Here is a 19,675-nt window from a genome sequence, read left to right as displayed (position 1 = left end):
ATCTGCTCCAAAGCAAGCAGTGTGTTTAAGTGTCAGATATGTGACCAAAGCTTGGTGACAAAGTAGTCTTGCTGCTCTGTATTAGTTCGGGGTTCAGTATGGTCAAAGTCTTCCCCCATATACAATTCCATATGCACCAAATAGGTGACTGTATCATGTTTCATTATAACTTAGTTTATTTAAAGCGCATTTTGTTTTTAAGTTATTTGAGTCACATCTTAGTTCCTACTTCCATTAAGAAAGCCTCAGCTGTATAAGGCGAAGTGGTCTGTCCATTCAGAATGCATCACTTCCTTTTAAGAGCTGACAGATTAAACTATCTTTCCCATCTCCTGGACACATTAGATGTGACGTCATCTTCGTATCTTAACACCTTTTTTTTGTAGAAATTTTGAAGATAAACAGATATTAGTGTTCTTACTATTCATGCTCAAAAGGTTTCGGAGTTTGATATCTTCTCTTTGGCTAGTGCTCATCCCAGAGCAGTTTCTGAATGCTTGTCTGTCTCCTGTTCTTTCCACTGCCTGCCACATAACTAGGCTTAAGTAAGAGCAGATTTATGGTATCGGGTTCTGTCCTGTATGTATGTCAGTACACAGAAGATATCCAGTATCTTCCAACAAGGTTATCTCTCTAGTATTTCTCTTGCCATTCTGCACTGGTGCTTGCCACACTCCAGGCACAGCTCTTAAGGCTGTTTCTATTGGTCCTCCCTGGTGCCATAACCTGGATCATCTGGTCACTCTCTATAATGAGGGAAATAAAGTGTTTCCTGGGGCCTCTGTTGCAGGAAGAGAAGTTTTTGCAAAATTTTGCTCTCATCTTCTGCCCTTCTTTTTTCCCAGGCTCTGATAACTAGCCAGCCAAATGATATTGCAGTTGTGGGACCAGAGTCGTATAAAATATTGAAAGGACATAACGCAAGGGAAAGTGCAACAAGACAGCAGAGCAGCAATGTCACAGGTCACTGCGAGTGAGGATCCACTCAGATACGACGGCAGTAGGTGCAGAAATAAAAGAAAGAAACTGCCTGTAAGGTCCTCAGATAGGCAGGGATCTCTAGATGATATACTCTTGCCTCTACTGCCAACCCTTAAATGAAGTCTGGGAAAAGGCAGAGCCAGGATTCACCCCTTCCAGTCACTCGGGTGCATTGCTGGCACCTTAGCTCCCCTGGGTTGGCCTTGCCTTCCTACTAGGTGCTCAGTCACTGGTTCAAGCTGTGACAGCATTTCCACTTCAGAGGGTATATGAAGTATGGTAGCAGCCAAAGCAGAGAAGTTTGTGTACTGTATATTTAAGTCTTTCATTTTTGCTGGGGAAGTTTATCTAATGTACGCTAAAGAACAAATATGATTGCACACACAAGCAGCCATCAATCAGAGACTTAAAACCTGAGGCTTGTGTCTGGGAGTGTACTACTCAGAAGAAAGCATCTACATTTCCTCTTCTCTCAAGGCTCTACCTTTATTCATGCTTTCTCCAGAGCTTCCTAAATTTCAGAATGAAAGAGACTTAAATGCAGATTTTGTTTGCGCCTTCATTCTTATTGATATTCATAATGATGGTGCAGTTTGAAATTTGTATTTTGTTGACCTGACTTTATTCAAACAAAAAGCTCACAGACATCAATGAGAAATACACACTTTGTTATGATGATAATAATATACAGTAGCTCTGTTGCAAGTCTTTTGACAGTTATGCTTTGACAAATGCTTAAATGAAGGAAGTACTGAAGTGAGAAATCCTTATTATCACAAAGGATATGATTAAAATGTAGATTTTTGTGTAAAACTGTGTTCCCATTGCTTACTTGATTAGTTGCCCTGTTAGCTGCTGTCTAGAAAACCAGGAATGAGCACCTTCCTCCTCTTTGTGCAGTCTCTAAACTCACAGTGTTGTACTAATCTCCAACCCATTCTCAAGAAACGATGCAATTTTAACTCCCTGCACAAACTTTAATTGGCAGTCCACAAACAGCATGTTCACCAAACAACTCTACCATGAACACTGGTGACCTCTGCTAAGAAAATTCTGTTTGCAGATCCCAGCTGCAGATAGTACTGATGAAGAGTTCACAACCCAGTATTGTTGCTCACCATTTTGTGTTTTATGTGGTGCTTGCTGTCTATGCCATAGTGCTGGCAAATTACTTGCAGGGCTTTCTCTCCCTCCACCAGAGAAATCATACCAAGGCAGATCTGTGGGAGAAAGGAAATACTGGCCCATGTGCTTTACAGATAGGAAACTGAAGTACAAAGACATTGTGACCTAACAATAGCAGAGCTGGAAATAGTCCAGATGTCACATGCTTCAGGCTTGACTCTAAAGGACAAGATTTCATTAAGATTCCTATTCCCGTAGTTCCATCACAAATATACAAACTTAATGTACCAAAACTAAAATAAGGTACAAGATGTAGTGCACTTCTCACGAATACCAGTGTGCTTATTGGATAGAGGGAGTTCAGCTGATGCTTTCCCTGTTGATTTTTTTTTTTAAAGATTGCTATAGTTGAGTTTGTACCTGAGCAATTCCAAATTCAGTTTCTTTGCTATGAAATGAAGATAACTGATCAATCTAACAATGAGTTGAGTTTATCTACCTCATCTCTATTTGAAGAAAATGGAAGAAAGTATTTCTCTCTTTTTTTTTTTTTTATATTCTTTGATTTCTATAGCATGACAAAAAATAATTTGACCAAAATAATATCTTGAGTGCTTTTTAGAGTCTTTTCTTTCCCAGGTAATGCTCATCTCTAGTCAAAGCACTGCTTTTGGGTCACAGTGAATTGCTTGATTAATATTTTTCCAAAATGTTTCTGAAATCTGGAGGCATTCATCATTAAGCAGCTAGTGACTGAGACCAACACATTGGTCTGAGAGCCCCACAAGGAATGATTGCACACAAACATTTGAGATTTTTTTTCTTAAGTAACGATAGTAAGCAAGTAAATGTTATCAACTGGTATACAAGAATCAGTGAATGTTGTTAGCGATCCTGTTTTGATCTCATTGAGACCCAAATTCTGCATTTGCAAGAGGAGATGAATAGGTAGGTAGTACTCAAAACAAGGCATTTGGGTAGGAACTTTTTTTGAAAATAGGCCGAAAATGGCAAACCAAATTGCTGGCCTGTGATCTTTTCACCAGTAACTACTGGAGTCTTGCTGGCCTGTTGTGTCATTTTTTTTAGGATGGATAGGATTGATGATTTCAGAAATTAGCTTGCTAATTAGCCTGCTAATTTGTTCCATGATAGCCATTTCAACATGGGAAGTCATTTTTCACTTTCTTAAATGCTTGGCAGGGTATTGTTATGTTGCTACATGCAAGCCTTTTGCTTTAACATTTCAAACTATTGCACGTGGCATATATATATGATGCTGTGATGCAGTCTCTTACCTGTTGTAGTGGAAATGCTGAGTCACAGCCTGAAGGAGTGATTGAGCATGTGGTGGGAAGGCAGAGCCAACCTGGGGGAGCTCAGGTGCATGCAATCACCTGAGTGACCAGAAAGGGTGGAGCCAAGATCCACCCCTTCCCAGACCTCATTTAAGGGTTGGCAGTGGAGGTGAGGGTATCTTGCTGGATATCCCTGAATACCTGAGGCCATCCAAGGGGAAGCAGATTTTTCCTTTGTTTCTGTGGCTGCTGCACTTGGACATGTCCTCACTTGCTGCAGCCTAGGGCTTTGCTATCATTGCTGTGCTTTCTGTTGTATTATAGCATTACATCTGTAAATTTGCTATAAACACGGCCTGTAGCAGTGCCTCTAACGTATCCACTTCTTAGCAACTTTCAAAGAAACAAAATCACAGCAAAGCGTACTCCTTCAGATGTTGAAGTGATGCAAGAATCAAACCAGGTTCCCCTCAAATGAGAAGACCTTGTATGTATTTTCCACCTGTAATGTTTGCCCAAACAACAGAACATATCTTCAGCAAGGGTTTACTTTAATAATTATGATATTTTGTCCAGAATTGGCAATTCAGTTGACTTTAAGTAGTGGTTTGTTCTTAGCACTCTGCTATGAATTCTTTTCTGGCTGAACTTCTTTCTTGGGAAAAAAAAAGTGAACTAAAGTATACGTGAAGCTTATACTTGACATGTAGTTTATATTAATGAAGGTTTTACTTAAAAGTGCTTAGAATCAACATTAAATGTTTGTTTTCCAAAATTCCTATTCATGACAAACTACTGCAGAAAGCTTAGGCTATCATTTTCCTTTTATCACTTATGATATGACATTGCTGCACTGGTTTGGCAAAGGGAGCATACTGTGCTCTTACACCTGCACTCACACCTTGTTAAAGATAAGGAAAGCACTTTTGAAACCAAGTTCCTGATTTCCCACCTCCCTCCACCACATGGAGGAGAACTCAATACAGAACAATCAAGGAGTGTGCTGTATTTCTTTTAGGTGAAACCAAAACAACATTGTTTGCTTTAGGAGTTCAAATCAAATGTGCTGCAGTTACTTGGGAGTGTCTAGTCTACACAAAACACTGCAGCAGATATAGTACAGTTCTTGAATATTATTCATTGTGTGTTGCATCACTAGCTCCTGTACACGCTCACTTTAGTACCATAGGGCAGAGCTTAAGGTGCTGTCATGGGAGATGCATGAAAGGAAGTTCAGACATCTCCACTTTACCAACGGAAACAGTGATTGACATTAGAACTTCAAATCATAGTCTTCCCTTTCCAACAGAGGAAGGAACAGCTACATAAGAATAATAGTTTTATTGATAGTTTTACATATATAATACAAATAATAAGTTAAACATAGTAAAAATAATTCAATAAAATATGAGGTTCCAGCCCTCTTGCAAATAATTCTATCTATAAAACAAACAAGTTTAAAAATAAAATCAGAAGCCTTGAGGGGAAAAAAACAGTTTCCATATCATATCAGTTAAATGAATGGAAATAAATTTCTGACTTTTGTTCTGACTTTCAGCATCTCCAGCACCCAGTGCATGCTGAATCCTTAGCTCTTCTCCAGGTTGCATAGGTAATGGAGAAAAATGGTACCGTCAGACTTCTAAGGGAACCCAGGCTCCTTCAGATAGGACCTGGAAGTACAGTCACATTATCTAGTTTTCCTTCCTCAGCGTAGTTCTTCAGTAGAATACCTCAAGAGTTTTTAAATGCTAGCACAGCTGCCGTTGCCATCCTTAAGACTTTAGTATTCACTGAAATACTGGACTGGATGAGGAACGAGTCCTGTATAACAAGTGCTTTTTCAGTCAGAGTGGACTTAGTCCTTCACACATTAATGGTAATCAAGGCTGATGCAGTTTCTTGCACATTCTGATGCAAACCCTGTTCACATTCTCAATACTGGTCTTCACAGGTTAGATTTCCTATCATTCCACATTGTTCGGAGTGATGGGGAAAGATGTTAGATACTGTATACAAAATGCACAAGTGAAGTACGTTAAAGCTTCACCAATACTTCCAGAACAAATGCCAGTTCATAAATTAAGTGGACAGTTAACTTGATATGTACAGTATTGTGCATGGGAATACTCATTTAAATGTTAAATATTTTTAGATTCCCATTGAGTGGTTTTCAGTAATTAAGAGTAGTGAGATAATATCAACTTCTGCATCAGAAACACTGTAGTGGCAAACTACGTGATCAGTTAAAAGCAAAAACTCTGACATTCGGGCCTTTGGTGCCCTGGCATCACCACAGTCTTACTGTCATTTGGGCCCAGAAGTACGCAAGTGATCACTTCGGTTCAGGGAAAAAACGACTTTTGGTAACCACTGCATTCATATTAGAGTCAATCCAGCTAAGGTAGCGAGTAACTCTGGTGTAAACGCCAGGCTTGTTTTTCTTTGCACAGCCATCTCCCCAGCTGACAATCCCATAAAGCGTCATCCTGCCATTGTGCTCACAGACCATGGGGCCGCCAGAATCTCCCTGATAAAGGAAAAAGAACATATTAGGATGTTTTCTGCAGATAGAACTTTGATAACAGAGAGCCTGTGATTACTGTTTTTCTGAATTGAAACGAACAGTAGATACATACAAGCTTAAGTTCTGATTTTTTGAGAATATTGCTTAGATGGAAGAGAATGCTCAGCATCTGTTATAACTACAGCACAGTCCATAAGGTCAAGAGTTCTCTAGTCCCCTTAGCTTGCCTAGGTGGAACGGTTACTTTGGACACAATACTTGATGCTCATAATCACAGGTGTTAGGCTAGTTGTATGAGGTCAAAGCAAACATGCCCTATTCTGTATCATGTAATTGTCTCCCTGCCCACAAAATATTTAAAGGCATCTCCTGGTTTTTTGTTTTTTTTTTTCAGTGACATATGTGGCGAGGCTGCCCAGTGAGGGTGCAGGGAAGCAAATCCAGTTTTGAGGAATCTGCATAAGGGCTCAGTGTCTTCCTGTTATCCATCCCTTAACTGTCTGAAGTATTGTAGTTAAAATAACCGAGTGTAGCTGAGAGTGGCATGGCTACTGTATTCCTCTGGTGTGTTTATCTACCAGCCACTGCCAGAATAAATTGTAAAGAACGTCTCCAATGATTAAGGCATTGCAGCTCCTGCTCCTTGAAAGGCTGACCTGGAGGGGTTAACATCAAACTCTAGGTCCTTACCTGCTTCCCTGTCTTCAGCCACCCTACAGAGTCAACTCTACTAGCTACAGTGAGTTCCCTCTACACAAAGATTTTCCTGAGTGGCCAAATTACAAGATGCCACCACGCTACAGTTGATTCATCCAGTATATTTGCATTTAAAATCATTTGGAGGAACAACGTTAAAAAAAAAACACACAACAACAAGACTTGCTTTACCTTGCATGCATCTGTTTCCCATGCTAAGTCTCCAGCACAGACCATGTTGTCAGTAACTCTGATATTGTCATAGTATTTATTTTTGCAAGAGTCCTGTGATATTAAATTTACAGTGGCTGACATTAGTCTTTGAGCATAGTAAATATCATCTAGGAAAAAAAAAGAAAAAAAGATGAACTTTGAGAGATGAATATGAGGCACGTGGAGTAGTAGCAGTGAGTCTTTGGGTCTTTTGAAGATCACAGTATAAAAAAGCCAACCTGTTTCCATAGGGTTTAAGTAACAGTTTGGAAAGAAGTCATTCACTTACAAGAATTCTGTTTTCCATAGCCAGCTATTTCACAGCGGGTATTGTCGTACAGGTTAAGGTTCTTCTCTGGCAAGCAGACTGTTCTGACATAGTTGGATTCTACTGCACACTGTCCAGAAGCTGTTCTTATTCTTATCAAAGCTAAGAAAAAAAAAAAAAGAGAAGATAAGTTTGTGAAGCAAGTTCCCTTCAAGTTCCCTGAAAATTGCAGTATCTAGTGCGGTTAATGGGAATATTTACATTTTGTTCTCATTATATATGGTTCTTCTCATTGCTTTTGGAATTATGGATTATTTAGTGACAACAATTAGTTTTCCAACACTGAGTGACAGAATTCAGAACATCGTGGGCAAGGGTTCAGTGTCAAGTGCAAGGGTGGCAAGTCTGTTCTGCGCGAGTTACAAAAACCTATCTGAATTCATTAATTTAGGGAGAGGTTTGTAAAGGGGGGAGAGACTTCAGGAAGTATGACTTATTTCAGGAAAACCTTTAGCTAATGTGGTAGCTGATATGGCATTCCCTTGCCACCTGATGTAACCTACTGTGCATGCACTGTGTCTCAGTCTACAGTATTTTACTGTAGACTACTTAATATATTTTTTTGGTGACACATGGAATTTTGTATCTGTGATGCGCTGCAAGCCAGATGGACACACATGAAATGATCTTGCTCACCACAGACCTAGTTCTCAGAAGTACCTGACTCCTGTTCCCCTTCATCTCTTCCCTAGTTCTACTTCTTTCACTTGATGTACGCCATAATTAGTTTTCAGCTATCCTCAGTATTTTAAAGGCTCGTATTAAGATGGTACTTACCAATATCATTATCGTTGCCTCCTGTGTAATCTGTAAAGTCAGGATGAGAGATTATTTCATCCACCATGAACACTTGTTCATGTTCATCAGTAGCATTCAGTACGGACTTTCCAAGGAAGACTTTGTAGACTGACTTGTTTGGTTGTTTTTTTGTCCTGTTGAAGTAAAAAGATTCATGAAGGCTACTGTTTCTGAGAGTGAGGTCAACAACTTAAATTGAGTCCCAGTTCTGTTTCATGTTTACTTAAATACAGACAAGAAAAAGCAAAAAGAATATTGATTGAGTATGCTACAGGAAGGTCTGCTGATTCACCATTTGCAGTGAATAAGCTAGATGTTCGGGCACTGTGAGAGGCACACCTGGCTAGCTGCTACTAATGTTTGGCATCAGCAATGAGACTCCCTGGCAGAACGCAAGGAGGATCAGCTTTCCACAGGGGGGGGGGGGAAACATGTACTAAATGTACATCAAGACAATTTTTAGGTTTTAGGAACAGCTGAGTTGAAGTGATATCCTGACTCCAATTTAAGCTAAAATTGTTTCAGCTGCATAATCCACCAACATGTTTGTATTTTGCTAGGCGTGGACTTCCAAAGGCTTAAGGTTCATGGCAGCTCCCCTTGTTCTGCTTAAGAGAGAGTATCATAACTATGACAGATTTGAAGATTTGCTCATTCAGCAGTGAGGGGAAAATAAAAAGGAAAACTGTTGAAGTTGTAGATAGGAAGGATGCAGAAATTCAGAACTTTACACTTACGGATCATAGAAACAGTGTGCTGCTGTAAGCACCCAGCACGGGTCAATGAGGCTGCCACCACACAGAAACTGATCAGTGCCCTTTATATTTTGGAAGATGCCAGCTATCCAAGGCTGAGACTCAACCTCAGCCTGGCTTCCACCAACAATCTTGAAGTACTTGCTGAAGCTCCTTTGGCCACATGTACGTTCTGTGAAAAAAATTTCATTCAGATGTTCACATGACAGACAAGCATCAACTTTGTACTAGAAATCCATTGGTCTTGAAACCAATGTTACGTACCACACTTCTCTATGGTATGGCAGGGCGTTTCTCGAATGGCGTATCCCCTCTTGGTGTAGCACCAGGGCCTGCTCCTTCCATTTGGGTTTCTGGAAGAGAAAGGAAGCATTCTTTACGTAAACCCAGTTAAATAAATAAAATGATAGTATCTTAGAATTCTAACTGTCCTGGAAAAGTCAAAAGGTGTTTTCTTGTAAGATACACCTAGAGAAAGCAATTAATTGTTTGAACACAGAACTGGTAGCTTGTTTTGTCATAGCTGAAACTTCCCTTTAGAGCTATTAATGTGACATGCTGGGAATTTTGCAGAGCCATCAGCTTCAGTAAGCAGTAAGAACTCTAGGCACTTCAGTTTGAATTTAAAAATATTTGGAACGGGACTCTCTGATCTCTGAAGTATTCTGTTATTCCTTTAAACATATACCATCACTCAAGGCATTTCTGGCAATGTCATCACAGGAAGAATGATGCATCATCTTACCTGCAGTAGTTGTGTTTGCCCAATCCAAGCTGCATAGCATTCTTCAAATCAGCGTGGTAATCACCCCTCATGGTTACTGAAGGAAGGTCCCAATATAGACAACCTGGATCTGCTGCCATTCCTCTGTAGTTCTCCCCATTCCCACTGTAGCATTTGCTGGTAGCGTCTGAGAAAATAAACATTTAATTAGAAGCATGTTCTGTTTATAATTGTTCTGAGATAGAAGTAATCTGTATGGATCGTTTTAGTGATGAAGCATGCAAGCATTACACAAGAACATGAGATGAAATCTGGATTGATTATATATTCTTACTGAATTTGTTCTCTGAATTTTGTGCATTAAATACCTTATGCTTTAATCCATGCATATTGCTTTTTTAGCAATTTCAGTGTACTTCACAATATGATTATTTCTTTTGCTTCTGGACACTCCTGAACAAGTTCACGTCATTTTACAAGCTACGATATTCATGAGGAATGAAAGAACATTTGTGCGGAAGCAGGGACAAGAAAATTAGAGATCCCAATTTTGCTCCAATATTTGGGTGTTTCTCCTCACCTTGATTATTAGTAAAAAATTGCTGAAGAATATTAAGTTGTGCTTATATGTAGCACTTTCACTTGAGAATCCATATTCATGATTTGCTTACTTTTCCAATTCATTTAGTTAGTATTAAGGAAGATGGATACTCTACCTATTTCACAGTGATGCCCGCTGTATCCTTCTGGGCACAGGCAACGCTTAATTTGGCTGAAGAAGTGATAGCTAATGCAGGTTCCACCATTCAGACAGTGGCATTCTGCAAGTAAAAGACATCATTAGTAAGAGGTAAAACATTTGAATGGTCAAGTGAAATGCAATTGCAAACTAAGTTTTAACTGCATATCACTGAAGGACTTCTCTCTTTGATAAAGATGTAATTGCAGGCTAACAAGCTCCTTTTAGGTTCAAGCAGAAGAGATAGATACTTACCTCTACGTTCTGATCTGTGTTTATGTGATAACTTGTAGTACTGCCTGATGTAAACCTAAGTGGACAAAAAGGAAAAAAATATTGAAGGAGACGGTTCCTTTTACATGTTTCTATTACCCATTACAGGCCCATGCTCTGTTTGCTACTGCATGACTTCTCCAACAGTTCAAAATTTTTGCATGTAGTTACCAGCTGAACTTGCTCTACTGAGTCTACATGTGACTGGAACGGAACTCTGAACAAAGTAGATGAACATATCACACCAAAAATACCCTCTGAAGAACTCTACTAACCACTGCACTACCACTACCACTGCATCAGGTCAACAGCGCAGTTATTTCTACTGTGAGGGCCTGTGCAGTTCTCAGAAGTGAAAAGAACACAACTGCTCCCTCCCCACCTCTCAGGTACTGAGCAATGCAGCAAAGATGGAACATGCTCCAGCTGCCTGTCATTGGTGACCTTGGTGCTTCATGCTTGTGCCATGGGATGATAGCCAGTAGACTTGCACAGCAATAGGTTCTTGCTCTTAACTTCAGGTCCTGCCTCTGCTTTGCAGGCTGGGTATTTACTCCCAGAAAGACATAAGATTAGACTTTTAGTAGGCTTTTCACAGGGGTCAAGGGAACTTGTCTGAGGTACAACATGTAATGGTAGCCATACAATTACAAAGTGTCAGGGAATGGTTCTGCTAATACATATTAACTGTCATAAATTGATAGTCAGAAATATTTAAAATCAGGCCTGTGTCTCCTTTTTCAGCTTTGCATTCAAGCAGGGGAAGAAAAGTTTATTGAAGGCCCAATGTCCTCCTACATAAAACACCATCGAGTTCTTGGTACTTGGTGTCCAGCTCTGAGTGGCTTTATGAAAAGACAAATGCTAGATTTCTTGGTTATTGCATGATGTCCTCACTATTTTAACTCTAGAAGGCATTTCAAGGTGGAACAGAATCAGAGAAAAAACAAAGGGTTCAAATATGCATTTTCTGGAGGTATACGTGCAGCAGATGTAAATGCAAAGGCAGCAGAAAGAAGAATTCAAGTCAGAAGCCCAGCACCCTGTCCAAAGCAGAAGTATAATAATAAAAAAAAAAAACCAGAAGTGGTTCTAAGTAACCCCCCCCATTTATTTCAAAACTTACAGAATCTAGTCCTGTGACAAATGTGCCGAGAGTTATTGTGAGAAAGATGAGTAACTTCATGTTGATCATTAAGTTCTCACTTTGTTCCTCTCTTAAGTTTTCTTTTGATTCTGAAAAAGAAAGGAATTTAGTGGCACGTTGTAGCTTGCAGCATCAGCTTTCTTGTTGATGTTGTCTTACCTGGTTTGAGTCACAATACAACAGGCAGAAGAATTAAGAACTGACTGACTGTGGAATGTCTGCATATTATTTCCATAAATTAGCTTAGAGGTTATGGTTTTAAGACTTGAAGCTTTTGTTGTGCATTTAGAAACACAGCCAGATTTTGCAGACTTCAAATAAAGCAGGGATAGGGAAGCTAAAGAAATTTGTACTCTTAGTTACTGCAGTATGGACTAGCAGTTAGAAATCAGCAGATTTATTTAGCTGCAGTCCAGCTCTTTGTGCTTGGTTAACTGATAATTACTGCCTTGCAGCAAGACTTCTAAACGGACTGAACATGCACATTTAAGCGTGGGAAGGAACACTCAGCTTTCAGTGCCTCTTGAACTGCTGGCTGGCTCTTGCTGCTGCTGAGCACTTGCGTAAGCCTGGGCACCTCGCTGAGCGCCACAAAGTCCTGAAAGTCTGGTCCTGCGGTTACTGCACGTATGGTATTAGAGAGGTTTAAACCTCTTCTGTCCTGATTTCATGCGTGCAGCTGCCTCCTGCAGCCGAGCACACAAAGCAATCATCCCAAGAGAGAGCATTAGAAACCAGCCCATAAAAGGGTTCAGGGGAAAGAGCTACCAAGTAATAATTTGCTTGGGGGAAAAAAAAAAACTTTTTTCTTTCAAATAATAATAATAAGTCTGTATTTATTCCCATGGCTTGTATTGCAACTTCAGTTCTAAAAAAACTTGAAAGAAGCCGTAGGAACTTGGCTTGTACGATGCTAGCGAGCAATGCACTGCAGAGCAAGTGCTGGAGTGCTGCTCCACACTTTCAAAGGTTTTAACATCAGACCAATTTTAGATTGGTCCCACAGACAATGGGAACACATCTCTTAGGTTTAATGAGAGAGAGTTACAGTGCCCAAACTTTAAGACCATAGTGTGGTGCAGACCCAGGTACACAAGAGGATCAGTGTGTTTATTTTTAAAAAAGGCAGACATGGCCCAAAGCAATCTGATAATCCAGCAGCACCCGTTGCTCAGAGGCAGGCTTCACAATGCAGGGAAGCAGAGTATGCCCCTGGTGCTCGGACACACGCTTCTCAGATTCAGTTGAGACTGCAGCAGATGTAGAGTCCCTTGAGCATCATGCACGTTAAAGCAGCAATTTTTAATCCCTCTAGCAGGTATGCAAATAATTTGCTATTCGTTACTGTAATTATGTTCTTAGGCCCATCCAGCAGCAGCGCTACCGATTTCTGATCGAATCCCACTGCTAGACGGCAGCGCGCAGAACACAGCTCTCCCGCTACCGACACGACACGCAATCTGTATTTTCATGTCGCTAATTTCAAATTCCAAGAGCAATCGCGAAAGCCTGTCACAACGCCGTCCGCGGACGCAGCACTTACCGACTGGATGGAGCCAGGCGCGGTGCAGCAGCGGTGCGGGACGGGCGCTATAAAGGGCCGGCCGGGGCGGTTCCCCAGCCGCTGCCCGCTCGCCCGCCCCGGGGCGTTCCGCAGCACCGCCCCCGGGAAGGGCCCCGCCTCCCCCTCGGGCCGGGACGAGCTGCCCCCGGGGCTGCGGGCGCCTCGCCGCTGCCTCTGCGCGCAGCGGGGCTGGCGGCGTGACTCGGGGACTTGGGGCCGCTGCTGGTTTCCGGGCGGGGGAGCGCGAGCAGCCTGAAGGGGGCGCGGGGCTCCTCCCCGGCCTCCGTGGGGCGGCCTGCGATGTGCGATTAAGCGTGTAAAAACAAAAGAGAAACGCGAAAGGCAGCTATGAAAAGAATGGCTTGTGTTCAAGAGTGCTTAGAGGCGCAAACAAGCGTGGCGTATTTAAAATGCAGATCTGTGGCGCCGTCCGTGAAGAATGAAGCCCAAATGCCTTCATGGTTAAGAGGATTAACTCCACTCAGGCTGGGTGAGGGCAGAACGCGCCTGTGCTGAAGCTCTGGGCCTGAGGGGCTTCTCCAGCCCATCACCATTGCTCGGTGAGCACTGAGCTGCAGCACACATAGCCTAAGGTCCTTTGCTCCTCCAAGAGGTGCTGTGCCTTTGCCGTGATAGTTTCTGTCTTCCAAAGAGGTATTTGAAGCGTGGCCGTTTCATCAATGGGGATGGCAACATCCTGTCTCATACTGCAGGCCCTGGATAACAGACAGTCTCTTTTACTCCCAGTCAAGAGTGATTTCTCACATTGGGCTGTGACACTGTAGCAATGCAGTGAATAACAAAACCCATGCGTGGTATTTGCAGGCATAGTGGTAGTGTTCAGCCTCAGGTACTGGGGTGACTAAGCTGAGGCAGGTCTCCTGCAGTTGGGTAGCTGATGAAAGGCAGTTTCTTCAGGTGCTGCTTCAGAGCGGAGACTGACATGAATTTCCTTTGAGAGGAATGTTTTTCATAACTGGGCTATCCAGAGCTTAAGGAGACCGCCCTTCTGTGTTTGACATTGGGAAGAGAATGGCTGAGCTTTCTTCTTCCCTCCCCATCTTCTCTTAGAGTTGAGTCTGTGTCATAAGCACACCCTTACTGAGGAACTATATGCTTACTTGCCCCATTCCTTTCTGTTGTGTTTCAGCTCCTCAGACTTATGTTGGAACTGACTTCTCCACAGAAAGCATGTTGAGTTCACATTCACTGGTTAACAGGAACTGAATCAAGAGAAATGGATCAAGATGGAAGTCCAGAAATGAATGTAGGTAAGGAAGAAATCTTTCTGCGTTTCACGAGAGTAATTTTTCCCATCTCTCTGTAATGTCTGAATATTACGAGCAAATGGATCCCCTAAGAAATAGGGAAGATAACATTTGGGTAGGATTCCCATTGCTCTTTCTTCAATCTAGAGGACTGGCTGTGATATAAACTTATTGTAGAGAATAAATTCAGTGAAAAATAATCTAGATTTTGGAAACAGTCTGGAGCTTTTACTCTCTGAATAAATTTTAATACATGAGCCTTACAAAGTAAGTAAAGAATGGGTCATAGTTTGATCCAGCAGGGAGAGAGGGGAAGGAAGAAGCTGCCAGGAAGACAAGGGGCTCCCCTGGGTCTGGACAGCTCCATTCCTTCCTCCTCCACCCCTCCCAGGGAAGAAGTGCCAGGCCTTGGCAGTTTCCTCAAACTTTCTGGAAAACGAGTCAACGCTAGAGCATCAGGATTTCCTCCTCACACTTGTTCCCTGAGGAGTTCTGTAAAAGTGAGTAATGACCTTCTCCCTGAACTCTTGACCGAGCAGTGTAGATGTCACCTGTTCCTCTTCTTTCCACTAAAACATGACGATTCATCCTTGTTTCAGAGGCTGAAGAGCCAAAGACTTTCGTGTTTTCACTCTGGCACAAGATTTGACAAGAGTCAAAATTCCCTTTTTCTACTGTTTGGCACATACGTTTTACTGAAATTCTGTGCTACTTTATCCTTAATGAGAAGTGGCCTGGGCTGTGGTGTTGCATTGTTTCAGTCGTATGGGGAAGATACTGATGAGAAACAGTCTGCCAGGTTTGCATTACCTTTTTGGTGTCAATTCCTTTGCCTTGAGTATTTGCACCTAGGGAGGTGAATGTGTGATAGCTAAACCACAGTGAACTAAAAATACTGTTTAGCAGAGAGATATCCAAGCAAGCTGTAGATGAATTTGCTTTGGTAATGCAGGCAAATCTCAGAGCAAATGAGGCTGCATGATCTCCATAAGAATTAAGTGACTGTTAGGGAAGCAGAAATGGCTGAGATAATTTGCAGTGCTTGAGTCTGCAATCTTTTGCAGTGCTTGAGTCTGAATCTTTTGCAGGGCTAACTGTCTGATGGCTGCTACAATAAGATCTGAGGTGAGGCTGCAACTGAAATAAACTCTTGGGCTGGTTCATGTCCTGCCTTCTGGCAGAGGCCTTGGAAAATCTGTAGTTTGGCGGTTCTGGCAAGACCTCATGGCAAGATCTCATAGCTGGACCTGCCTGCACAGATGGGAAATGCACCAACCCAGTGAGTAGGAGAGGTGAAACAGGACTAGTTCTGCTACACAGAGATTTTTTTATAGCTTCAGGGGCAGGATTTTTTCACTGTTGTATGTCTCAAGTGGTTAGAAGAGCCCTGTTGCAAGTCTTGGCTTGATCATGACAGGACATAAGAAGTGGAAGATATCTAACTCAAAATTGAAGTTCTTTGGGGAGAACAGTTAACAAAATGAAATGCCTTCTGAAAGTCTCTTAATAGAACTTGTGTGTGCAGTAAATACCAACTGATGACAAGCCATATGGCTTAAGAGAGAAACTATTGTACTGACCCATGGGAAAGTTTCATACTTTGCCAGCCACTTCTACCTTCCACAGTCTAATTCTTTCTCCTTTTTAATGTCTATGGTTTCAACACTTCAGTTTATTATCTGAATTTAGGAGAAGTGTGGGTAAGATGGTAGGGGAAGACATCTGAAGAAAACAAAGGTGCTACAAGGTGTGGCAGGATTGATCTTGCAGAAGGCAGTTTACCCTCCTGTACAAGAGTATAGCATCTGATAAAAAGAAATACTGTTCACAGAATTTGAAGGCATTCTCTTGCTTCCATACTCAGGGCTGTTAATAATAAGGTTTTTATTTTGTTTGTACACGGATTAAGCATGGAGTAAAGAAGATATATGTAAACGCTGATTATGAGCTGCTCATTTGGGCCAAGTGTAAACCCGTTGGGTTCGTATGGTACTTCTTTCCAATAGAGTTCATATGCAGTGGATCCAACCCTGAAGAGCTAGTAGGATTGGGAGCACAGTCAGACAATTCTTGCTTTCCTGCAATTCAGTTGCTGATAAAAATCTTGCTGATTCTTTTAATTTATAGTTGAAATAACTTGAATGTTTCAGATTAGTCTGCCAGCCTGACCTAGCAAATATTGAAAAGATAACATTTCATTCCAACTAGATGAGGACACTGACCCTTCTAATGAAATACAGATTTTGTTATCTTATGGTGGTGAGCTGAAAGAGATTGTGAGGTTTGCACTGTTTTGTGGCTGTTGCTGGGCTAGAGGTGTTATTAGTTCCAGTATTCTTTTTCACAGCTGGTGATAAAATATTAAAACTAGACCAACGCATCCACCATGCGTTTTCTGGTAGTCCATCAGTAAACTATGCAAGGATAGAATTCATAGAGTTGAAATAATCATTTAAATATTAGTAAAAAGAAAGGCCATAGAACTTCCATTCTATAAGGAAAAAAAGTCCCTCATTGTGGTACCCCAATATTCCACACTGATTTTTTCAGACACAGACTCTCATTGGCCTAATTGGAATTTTCACATGCTTTAGAATTAGAGCCAATACTTGGATATCTGCCCTAATCCTGAACACTTGGCCCTGGGAGCAGAATATTCTCTTAGCTCTTGCTAAAGGTAACGGGACTCAGTGCAGGGGAAGCGGTCTTCTGTTCAAGGTACTTTGAGAATCAGGTCTCTGAAATGTCTGCAACCTTCTGTCATCTTCCATCTGTTATTTGTGAGGAGTGCGTTCTGGTTTGTACCACATACAAGTAACACAGTTAGTTCTGTGTCTGGTAGTTTTCTGTCTTGACAACACAGCTTCCTGTGAAAAATCCTATACGTGTCCTCTCTGCTCATGGCACATCAGGAATGGAGATGTCTAAATTTGCATATGAGCAGTTATGTGTACCTGAACCTCTGTCACCTCACATAAAAGAGCAGGGTTAAACCTCACATTCCGTATTCATGCTTAAGAATGCATAAGCCAGTTAAACACCTAGATCCTTTTGACATGATTTGTCATCTCTGTAATGGTCATGTTTTTTTTTTTTTTTTTTTGAAAGTAGGTCACTTGCCTCCTTCTATGTGTATAGGGATATAAAGAATGCAACTGTCTTTACATCTGCTCTGTGTATTAGAATGGTGCTTCAAAATTAAACAGTACTGGGCTACAGTAAATGCTTGGATTATGGCAGAAAGAGTTTCAAGGCAGTGGTAAAATGTTTTATGAGATTATGGGATATTTTCTAGTGTAAAGTTGTTTTCAAATATTTTAGCTTCAACTTCCAAAAATTGGACACTTTGCCAATAAAATATTTTATTAGGCAAGTTCATTTTTACAGCCAGTTTACTTCTAACTCTTGAGATAATAACAGGTTTGATTGAATAAACCAATAGATTCCAAGTGTTTTACTATCAGTATAATGTAAAGAAATAATATTAATTTTTTTAAAAGACGAAACACAAAACAAGAAGGAGTTCTTTATTTAATCTTATTTTCTTAAATTAGAGCTTGTGTGAGTCCCAGGAATTTCCAGATTAGCTGATTTTAGAGTCCAATGTGATTCATAAAAATTCTTGTACTTCAGTGACTCTTGATTACTTGTCAGTTGTTTGTGGTTGGAAGCAAATGGTGATCTCATTTCCTTTAGGTATAATTCAGCTACTCAGGTTTCTTTGTTTATTTAAAATTTTGTTCCTTTTCCTTGCTGCCTACTGTACTTCTTTTATCTTTGTTATCTGTGTGGGTCGAAGTAGCAGTGCTTATCAGTTGAAGGGCACCGAGCTCTCTCCAGATGCTTGTATTCCTTGTTGCTCTGCTTGCAGCAGGAGTAGCCAGCCTTATCTTCGAACTAAGCCAGCGTAATCAAAGCTTAGAAAGTTGCTTCCATGGCAGGAAGAAACCAACTGCTGTTAGCTCAGCTATTTTGTTACACCAGGAAAGAATGTGGTTGGTGTTTTAAAGTAATAAAGCCTTTCTCAAGCATAGTTTTCTTGGATACTACAGCTGCACTTTCCAAAGGGAGTGACTGTGCTACAATTTGACTTCTAAGTAACAAGTAGAGATGGAGCACCTGTGAAATCGCCTGTCATTGAGTTCAGGTCACTAAAGGGTAGAGTAGAAAGCACCTATGTGAAGAATAGTCTTTGTTATATGTAATGTTCTGCTGTTTCAGTGAGCTGTGAAGGTATTGGTATTTTTTTGAACAGGAGTGCTCCTGTCTGGTGATTTCTTCATCAGCTTTAAGTGCACCTGTTTTTAGACTAGGTTCAGTGTAGATTGCATCTCATTTAACAGTAGCAAAAATCCATAGATCATGGAAATTAAGAACTCTGAGATTTATTAAAATTGCTCAGATGAGACAGCTAATATCTAAAGCAAAAATTAGTGTGAACTACTGATGTTTGATCCAGATCCTAATAGCTTAACGTTATGTTTGCATTCAGGTCTAGGCCTGCCTTTAGTTGCTGCTTAGCTGGTAGCACTGGGGAAAATCCAAAAGAGAATCTTTTGGATCTGAACCTAGAAGGTGGAAAGCAAGTGCAGAGTATTTTAGGGATTAAGCTGTGCTTTCCATGGTCGCTTCAAGTTCTGAAAAAGAATATATATATTTAAAAGGAATGCTACGTCTGCCTTCCATATACTGATCTGGAATGACAGATTAAAATCTAACACTGGAAATTACAGAAACAGCTGGCTTGGACTATTATTTATGAAGTACATCAGTCAATCAGATTCACATTCCAGAGGAAAAACAACAAACTGAGAGCAAGCCAGTTGGTAGGGTTCTGGAGAAAAAGCTTGCTAAAAACTGGCAAGAAAGCAAATTTTGTGTAATACAGCCCAGGTGAGAAACTTGGCACTGCTCGTCTCAGCAGGAGGCTTGCCTGGGAATCTCATCTGGGATTATACTCCTTCCTTTTCTGTCTTTGGCATTCCTGCTAATGAAGGAAAATAAATACCTAAGTAGAGACATGTTCCTATCTACTGGGAAGGAAGCTGTGATGTTACAAGCTGTTCTGTCAAGCAATGCTAAAACCTTAACAGGTGGCATAGATAAAAGACAATTGTTTCTGTTCTCAGTAGGGTATAGCACTGCCTACCCTTATCAGTTTGGCCGCCTAGGGGGAAAGAAAGAATGCATATTGTGTAGGTAGATTCTAGGGGTGCAGGATAAGCTGCAGCGAGCCCTG

The 19,675-nt window shown here is 41.1% G+C and overlaps 1 protein-coding gene and 1 long non-coding RNA gene across 2 annotated transcripts in view; one reads left to right on the top strand and one right to left on the bottom strand.

Moving 5' to 3' along the window:
* The window catches only part of LOC110400518, a 69,828-nt gene that overhangs the window by 39,426 nt on the left and 10,727 nt on the right, over window positions 1-19,675 (top strand). Inside the window, exon 2 of the long non-coding RNA XR_002439917.1 lies at window positions 14,319-14,439. This is a non-coding gene — a long non-coding RNA (uncharacterized LOC110400518). The remainder of the gene's footprint in view (window positions 1-14,318; window positions 14,440-19,675) is intronic.
* PLAU (plasminogen activator, urokinase) lies at window positions 4,731-13,210 on the bottom strand. The gene is made up of 11 exons (XM_021400427.1): window positions 13,148-13,210; window positions 11,584-11,693; window positions 10,440-10,494; window positions 10,162-10,266; window positions 9,467-9,632; window positions 8,986-9,074; window positions 8,704-8,893; window positions 7,946-8,100; window positions 7,130-7,270; window positions 6,820-6,968; window positions 4,731-5,934 (listed from the first exon to the last, which is right to left on the bottom strand). Exons 2-11 carry the CDS (start codon window positions 11,650-11,652, stop codon window positions 5,740-5,742), a joined length of 1,314 nt encoding a protein of 437 aa, XP_021256102.1. The 5' UTR covers window positions 11,653-11,693; window positions 13,148-13,210; the 3' UTR covers window positions 4,731-5,739.

The sequence above is a fragment of the Numida meleagris genome, chromosome 5, assembly GCF_002078875.1.
Source record: "Numida meleagris isolate 19003 breed g44 Domestic line chromosome 5, NumMel1.0, whole genome shotgun sequence".
Taxonomy (NCBI): domain Eukaryota; kingdom Metazoa; phylum Chordata; class Aves; order Galliformes; family Numididae; genus Numida; species Numida meleagris.
The sequence above is the reverse complement of the archived record's forward strand: the minus strand, read 5'-3'. Positions and strand labels throughout refer to the sequence as shown.

What these genes read in the sequence shown, in the direction of transcription:
- PLAU (XM_021400427.1), bottom strand. Translation starts at nt 11,652, where the DNA reads ATGATCAACATGAAGTTACTCATCTTTCTCACAATAACTCTCGGCACA. An exon ending in GCACACTGTTTCTATGATCC is followed by an intron (nt 8,101 to 8,703) that starts GTAAGTGTAAAG and finishes TTACTTCAACAG; the next exon opens with GACAAAAAAACAACCAAACA. An exon ending in CTATGGAAAACAGAATTCTT is followed by an intron (nt 6,969 to 7,129) that starts GTAAGTGAATGA and finishes TTTTTTTCCTAG; the next exon opens with ATGATATTTACTATGCTCAA.